General features: G+C 40.6%; 1 protein-coding gene and 1 long non-coding RNA gene across 2 annotated transcripts in view; one reads left to right on the plus strand and one right to left on the minus strand.

The window, feature by feature from the left end:
• Window positions 1-3,415, minus strand: part of LOC138042455 (dorsal-ventral patterning tolloid-like protein 1) — a 20,461-nt gene extending 17,046 nt beyond the window's left edge. The window contains exons 1-3 of the mRNA XM_068888348.1: window positions 3,164-3,415; window positions 1,532-1,579; window positions 404-781 (exon numbers count right to left, since the gene is read on the minus strand). Of these exons, the coding sequence (XP_068744449.1) occupies window positions 404-781; window positions 1,532-1,579; window positions 3,164-3,176 (439 nt within the window). The 5' untranslated portion in view covers window positions 3,177-3,415. The remainder of the gene's footprint in view (window positions 1-403; window positions 782-1,531; window positions 1,580-3,163) is intronic.
• A 282-nt stretch (window positions 3,416-3,697) lies between these two features.
• LOC138042461 (uncharacterized) overlaps window positions 3,698-7,500 on the plus strand; it is a 23,645-nt gene continuing 19,842 nt past the window's right edge. Inside the window, exons 1-2 of the long non-coding RNA XR_011131006.1 lie at window positions 3,698-3,847; window positions 5,324-6,014. This is a non-coding gene — a long non-coding RNA (uncharacterized lncRNA). The remainder of the gene's footprint in view (window positions 3,848-5,323; window positions 6,015-7,500) is intronic.

A 7,500-nucleotide genomic window follows, 5' to 3' on the forward strand; every position in this document is an offset into this window, starting at 1 on the left:
CCCCCCCCCCCCCCCACAGAATAGAGGTGAGTAATAAGGGGCAGGGTAGGGGGTGAAGGGTACCATAGCTGAAACCCAAACCTTCAAAACAATGCTTACCTTAGGCCTAAACATTATCTCAAGAACCAACCCCCCCCCCCCCCCCCCAAGAATAGTCATGTGTAAAAATATTATGCATAAAGACACGAAAAACGGGATGAATGAGAGATAAATGACTGAACACACCATTCAATTATTTTCTTCCTTAACCCTTTAAAATTAATTAAATCCTGCTACCCACTTACAGATTTTACTCTAACTCCAGATCATTTTACTTGTCAAATTATGGGGGGCCCCCTCGAGCCTTACAGGGTTAAGTACATCATTCTGTTAAAATAAAATTTGAATGCAATCACAAACTTACCTTCAGACTCTTCAACAGCTAAACTTAATTTAGTGTCCCTTCCACTTCCTGAAGAGAACTTTATGATGATGCATGGTCGAGACGAAACCCAAAGAATACTTTGATACTCCTTTGGCTGCATCCTAAAACAAATCTTCTCAACTAAAAAACGTTCCCTATCGCTGCACCCATTAAAAATTTCCAGCATTCCTTTGCTGCAGTCATCTTTAATCTCAGATCCAAAATCGAGGTGGTTTTCTCGCACAACTATTGATTTTCCTTTTGGACTTTCAATTCTCCACTTGCAATGCACATCTGCTGAAGACATACCTGGATACCCAGGTGAAGAGATAGACATTGTCTTGTTTAGGATGATATGATCTGGACCACATGCTAATTCTAAAGGTGTTTAAATGAGACAAAAAGTTAGTGGCAACAATAACAACAATTATTATTATTATTGTAAGAAGGCTTTTAGCAGTACTCCTAAAAAGCCTCCAGGGCCCGGTTCCTCAAAAGCCGATTAACTTAATCCAGGATTAGCGTAAACTTTTGTTTCACGTTTTCAACTTTTTGGTGAAAGTGTCTTTTGCTTATTTTTGTTTTTCAAGATTGACGTCTTCTCAAGTAAAGTTCTGCCAAAAATCTGCGTTGGACAGCATTTGGGAGTAGAGAAATAAACTGCTTGGTTAATTTTTAATCTAAGATTAGCGTTAATCGGCTTTCGAGGAACCGGGCCCAGGTGAAAAAAAAGTGTTTCAGTAGCAGAAAGTGATGCAAAACACCCCCCTCAACGTGAACTCACTAACCCCTCTCCCAAACTTTTCAAGCTGGTCACCTTTTCCCAGGATTTTCCATTTGGATAACCCTACAAAATGTGCTCACAAGACAACAAATGATTGGTCAATTATCCTACTAAATCTCCATAACAAAAAATACAGATTTACTAAGGGGGACTGGGTAGAGGCCCAAGATCAAGACGGCATTTTCACGGCAGGTTACGGCCGGTTTAGGTAATTCAGGGATCATTGCGTGCGGCCAGTTACAGACAGTTTAGGAGTCAATGGGTTTTAAATTAATTAATTTAATTAATTTCATAATTAATTGCGATATTATTGCAGATAATACGTAAAACACTCAATAACTTACTGCTTTCTCCATAAACTGAGACCACTAAAGATAACAGGAGGAAACACACTGGAAGACAAAAAATGGAAGTAAAGGAGATAAAAAGTCCACCATGATTTGCAAATGATTCAAAACCTGAGTGTTTTTATCAACAATGATCTGGGAATACTCAGGAAATTAACCAAAGACCTTCAAACAGAAGTACAGTCATGTATAGTACTCATAGATTACTTTCTGGTCTCACTATAAGTTCAGATAGTTCAGACGGAGATACCATTTTTGATAGGAGATTCAAGAAAAGCTGAAGTTCCATTAAACTAGTCCAGTGCTATACTGCTTGGCATGAATTAATTCAAATTGTCAGAATGTAGGCTGTGAATCCTGAGGTATTCGGAAATTCGTCTGCATACACAGGCTGGTCAGAATGTGGCCATAATATTCTCACAATAATAATAAAATATTTTATGCTTCTGTACATACATATATACATAACTTTATTTTCATTCAGATTTCAGAGCAGCATAAAACAATTCTAATTCACTAAATGCGATAAGATAAAACAATCAACAATAATATTTTGAATGACACAAGGTCCTACTATGGGCAATCAATCCTGACATGCATCTTCCAAAATATTAAGACTGTCTTTTATGGCTCTTTAACTTGAAAGCAGCAAAAAACAATAATCACTGGTAGTTTGAACAAATTAACTGAAATTTTGCTCAATTTGCATTGCTGCATGCATGATTGCAGTTCCAGTCTTTCTGGAATTTTAAACCTATTAACAAAAAAAGAAACTTTTTTTTTTAATTTTTCACTGGCAAACTAATTCAAGATCTACTATTTGTCATAGCCTTTGTATTAATTCTCCATTCACCCGCGTAGAAATACTGGAAAATTAACAACCGCTTATTCACATAAATATGTACTCGTAAATGTTATGTGCTGGAACTGAATTCAGTAATGTCAACGAAAAATGATCAAGAATATAAGCAAAAAGTTGCGACATATTCAACAGAGATGTGTTGCAACTGTAACATACAAGATAAGAGGAATGTAGTAAAATCCAAGGAACTCAAACATTGTTGACGTTGTCTAGTTAGTGGTCGTTATCATGCACTTCTGTGCTCGCTGAATCTTTCAGCTAAGAAAGATTAAAATCCTTTTTATTTACCAAACGTCGCTTATAGTGGACATGAGATAAAGTTTCAAATGGTCCATAAGTGAGCGATGGTATTTGCATTTTGTAAACCACTAAATATTAGCTGTACAAGCATAGAAAACCTGACGATTTCGCAACGCAATCTACGACTGTTGATTACAAAACTCTATTCAAGATCATATCAGGCGAGATGCAAAATAATGAGCAACACTTCAAGCATAAAAAACATTAAAAGTTAAGAACAACCAACTCCAGACAAGGTTTTGAAGGTTTTGGAGGAGAATTTGAAATCATAGTAAATAATGACTGGGTGCAAATTCCACAAAATGTGTGTTTGTAAAACTTGTCGTTGGCAACGAAGAAAATTGTACACCAGACAAGGGTTGGACGAAAAATTAAATGCCGAAGATTTAGGCGTTAGTAATCAAATTAACACCCTGACCTGAAAGATAATCTTTCTACGAAAAGCACAAAAACAAGCTTTGGCTTACCAAAACAACGCATCGCACAATAGTATGCACGTACGTGCCTAGCCAAAAATTGGCAAAATGTCCAACTTTGTTTGATCTCTTCCTTTAACTTTCTGAAGAAACTATCGCCTGTTACCCGCAACAAGATCTGTAGATGACTTATCTTTCTTCAGCTAATGAGCCACCACGGAGCTCCAGGCACAGATTTACAAAACAATGTTGTGACCGCCATAGCAGACTACAACTAATTATCGTGACTGCGGCGACAGTGACTGCAGCATGTGTTCAATGAACCCATGTACGCATGCTTCTGGTAGATGTCGGAAGAACTCGCCTGCGCCTGTCAACACGTGTCTCTTTTACTTGCCAATTCAGGTTTAATTCCCGGCTTTTCTGCTATATGAATAGACTTCTCAGTCAAATTGTCGTGATGCAATTTTTGCGTTCAGAAAAACAGTAAGATAATGCAATTTTACAGTCCTATGCTCATCGTCAAGTTCCGGTTTCCTGTACGCTTCCGGTTACATTTTTTTTAAAGCACGCAGTACTTGCGACTATGCGCTAGTAGTAAAACCAACATATTTATGGAGGCACAGTTTTCGGTAATTATAGCTAAGAGAGGTCAAAAGAGACGGCCCTGGTTTTGCAATCTTAATATGTTCTCTTGGTGTTCACGAAAGAACATGCAAATGTTGCGTGATAGGGGTGAGTGAAGTTCATTCAATTGATATTTTGCCCGCTAATATATTCCAGACGATCTCTGACATTTTCAACTTGTCAGATTGATCATCACGTCTTTCAAGAAAACTGCTCATGGATTCTGACCGCTGAGGTAGCTTGTTCAAGGCTCCCAGTCAGTCGAGACGAGCAAGAAAAGCAAACAAACAAACAAAAAACGCTTTCCACCCTATTCGCTCATTTTCCCGCGCTTGCCTTTCCTACAAGCACTACCCTCACCTATCCAAGGGGGGCATTTGCAATTGGCAGACTGACGCACCTTCAAGTTGAAAACCGAGGAATGAAGCTTTTTGGAAGTTATGTTAGCCAGGTGAGCTTCTTTTCTAGAAGTGCCCGAGTGTCTTGATTAATTCCAGTCATGCGTAACTCACGTGACAATTTCAGTATATTGCAATAAACAAGTTCGTAACAGCTGAAACAGCAATTCACCTACGATCGATCGAACGATCAGCCCAAAAGGATCGACCGAATCAGCGAGCAGCAGTTTCAATATTTCCATGCACCATTTTACAGCTGCACAAAGCAGGCTTTTTTTTTAGGAACGTCAGGTACAACAAGAGCTTCATCCGTGAAAAAGTAACTTAATTAAGTGTAAGCTACATTCGAATTTCTTTAAACCGGAGTAGCATCAAACTAAGTTCTATGTCTGATGTCTTAAGCTGACACAAGCAGTATAATTAACTAAGGATGGACACGGAAAATATATCTTCTGTAAGAAATTGTTCTCAAACTTTCACCTGTTTCAAGAAGAGGAACTGAAAGCGATCTGCGGATTACCCTTTGATTGTTATTGCACGTGCCCAACATATGACAACTTGTTCATGAACGAGCAGCTTTTTTTTCAATGCCAAGAAACACACATGTACTAAATGCCCATTCTCATGGAGGTGGGGGACCCCGGGTAGGTGAGGTACCCCGCCTCGGTGGGGTAACCAATCTCTCCAGGGCCGTAGCCAGAAAAAAGTTATGACTGAGGCAATGTCCATCGTTAAATATTCTTGGTAGATATTTTAGGTGTTTATGACGAGTACATTTTGAAGACAACACTGGAATTACGCTCTATTTTAACGAATCACGAAAAAATGACCGAGGCAAGTGCCTCGGTTTGCCTCATACTGGCTACGGCCCTGCTCTCCATTCGATCTCTCTTTTTTTCTTGATCGTGTTCACATGAGAGGTGGGGTACCTCACCGACTTACCCGGTCAGCCAGGCCGGGTAACCCGCTTAGGTCGGGTGAGTTTTCTCCATGTGAATGCTTAAGGTGGGGTACCCCGCCTGACTGGGGTGATGCAAATTTAGCATTTATCTTTAGTTTGAATATTTGGAACCCAGAATGAAGAATGATTGAAGTATAAAGCTATCTTCTTGATTCCCACATTTTCACGCTATACTTCATTCCGTTGTTACTATTTTTCACATTAGCATTTTCTATTTATTTGAAGACTAAAGTATATAAAGGATTAACTGACCACAAGTGAGGTACCTGTTGTGGTCGAGGGGCAACCGTTGGAGAATGTCAAAGAGTTTTCATATCTCGGGAGTGTTGTAGACACACTTGGAGGTACGGACAAGGATGCACTTACAAGGATTGGAAAGGCTAGGGCAGTGTTTATCATGTTGAAGAAGGTATATGGGCATCGAAAGACGGCTATCCGTGAGAACCAAACTTCGCATATTTAGATCAAATGTGAAGACTGTTCTGCTCTACGGGTCAGAAACCTGGAGAACAACGAAGAGGATACAAAGTAGAGTACAGAGTTTTGTTAATAGCTGTCTCAGAAGAATTCTTGGCTTTTGCTGGAAGGATAAGGTAACCAACAAGCAGCTGTGGGAATGGACGGAAGAAGATCTAATTGCGCTACAAGTAAGAAGGAGGAAGTGGGGCTGGATAGACCACACTCTACGGAAGCCAGCGAGTACCACCACGCGGAATGCTCTCTCATGAAATCCCCAGGGGAAGAGGAAACGAGGGCGCCCTAGAAACAGCTGGAGGAGAGATTTGGAGTGTGAGGTGAAGGGCATTGGGCTGAGCTGGACAGAACTTGGTACTGAGGACGGCCCAGCTAGAACCGGGTGCGGTGGAGGAAACTCATCGATGGCCTATGTTCCGCAGGGGGCGAAGGGCCTAAGTAAGTAAGTAAGATTTTATCTTTATAATTCAGCTTCCACGTGCACCGCCTTGTATTCTGACTAACTGAGGACGACTGAAGTTTCTGTCGAAACATGTTTTATAAACTCAAAGGTTTGGTCGTTTTCTTAAATTCAGCCCAAACTGAGTCATATGATAATGTATTACAGCATCAAGGAAGGCAACCATGGGCCAGCGCTTGACCAACGCTGGAACAACACCAGGAGCCTACAACTCCAATACTAGGTCTATGTAAGCGCATTGGAAGATATTTTTTATTACACGAGTTCTTAACCCTTTGGCTACTAGAGATTTGGCCGAAAAACACGTTTTAAAGCTAGTTGAGGGGTTTTTTGGTCACTGTCGTGCTGTTTAAGAGCTAAGTCTCCCTACAGACCCGTTTCCAGGTTGTACACTCCGCGGCCTTTTCAGCTAGGTGCAAAATAAGCGCTTGTAAAGTTCGGGCATGCGCAGAAAGCAAAGTTTCGACTTTCACTTTTCGCTTTCTCTCCTTCCCCCTCTTTTTGCTTTCCTTGTTTCATTTTTTTTTCAACTTACTGGGCATTTGGTAGGCTTTATTTTGTTGGGAAGAGTTTCTGAGAAACCTGTCATCATCTTAGAATTAGGTGCTCAGAAAGGTAGGTGGGTAATGGAGCAAGCTTTTCATAGAGATTTTCAGGTCAGTGTTACATGGTTTTTTTGGCCGTTTCTCCAGTTTCCTTGACTGAATTGTGCTCATTCTGGTATAGTTTGAAAGATCTCTTCTCCCTGCACAAGTTAGTGGACAAAGCTGTTCCCGACCGTTAAAAGTGATGACGTCACAAAGGGTAGATGGGACCGTGGATAAACCTGGACGTATTTTGCCAGATAGTAATCAAAGGGTTAAAAGTAAGATTTGGTATGCACGAGAGACCATTCTTATTCCCATGGATAATAACTGTTGTGCAAGACTTGTCATGAAAAGCTGGAAATGTCAGGTTAGCATCACGTTTACGTGAAAGTGAACTCGTGACCACGATTTTCCCGCCTTTTTCTACGTTTGCCGGCTACCGCTATTCACCCTTGTCACACGGCGGCCATATTGTCCCGGGAGACCAAAAAAGCTTTGTTTTACCACGCCAAGCCTCGCAGTGGAAACCATGGGGGTGAGGTTTGGCCACCGTGTGACAAGGGCGAATACCGCTTGCCGTTTCTACGTGAAAGTAAGTATTTTCGCGTTTCCCGTATACGGGAAATTTTCTTCTACACAAGAAGTTTTTTTGCGGAAATAAAGTACCCCAAAACCATTTCCCGAGATGCCAAAGGAGGAAAAATTAGATTCTTTGGTTATAGATAGTTTATAACTGACTCCTTGCCGCAATTTTCTTCATGAACTCACGTTGACTCTCTGTTGACCGACAAAACAGCTTCAAACTCTCAAATTTTTACGGGTAGGGATTTTCATTTTATCAGTAGTAGCATCTTTTTCTACCGTGAACAGCGTTTAAATGG

This window comes from Montipora capricornis, chromosome 3 (genome assembly GCF_036669925.1).
Source record: "Montipora capricornis isolate CH-2021 chromosome 3, ASM3666992v2, whole genome shotgun sequence".
In the NCBI taxonomy this organism is placed as follows: Eukaryota; Metazoa; Cnidaria; class Anthozoa; order Scleractinia; family Acroporidae; genus Montipora; species Montipora capricornis.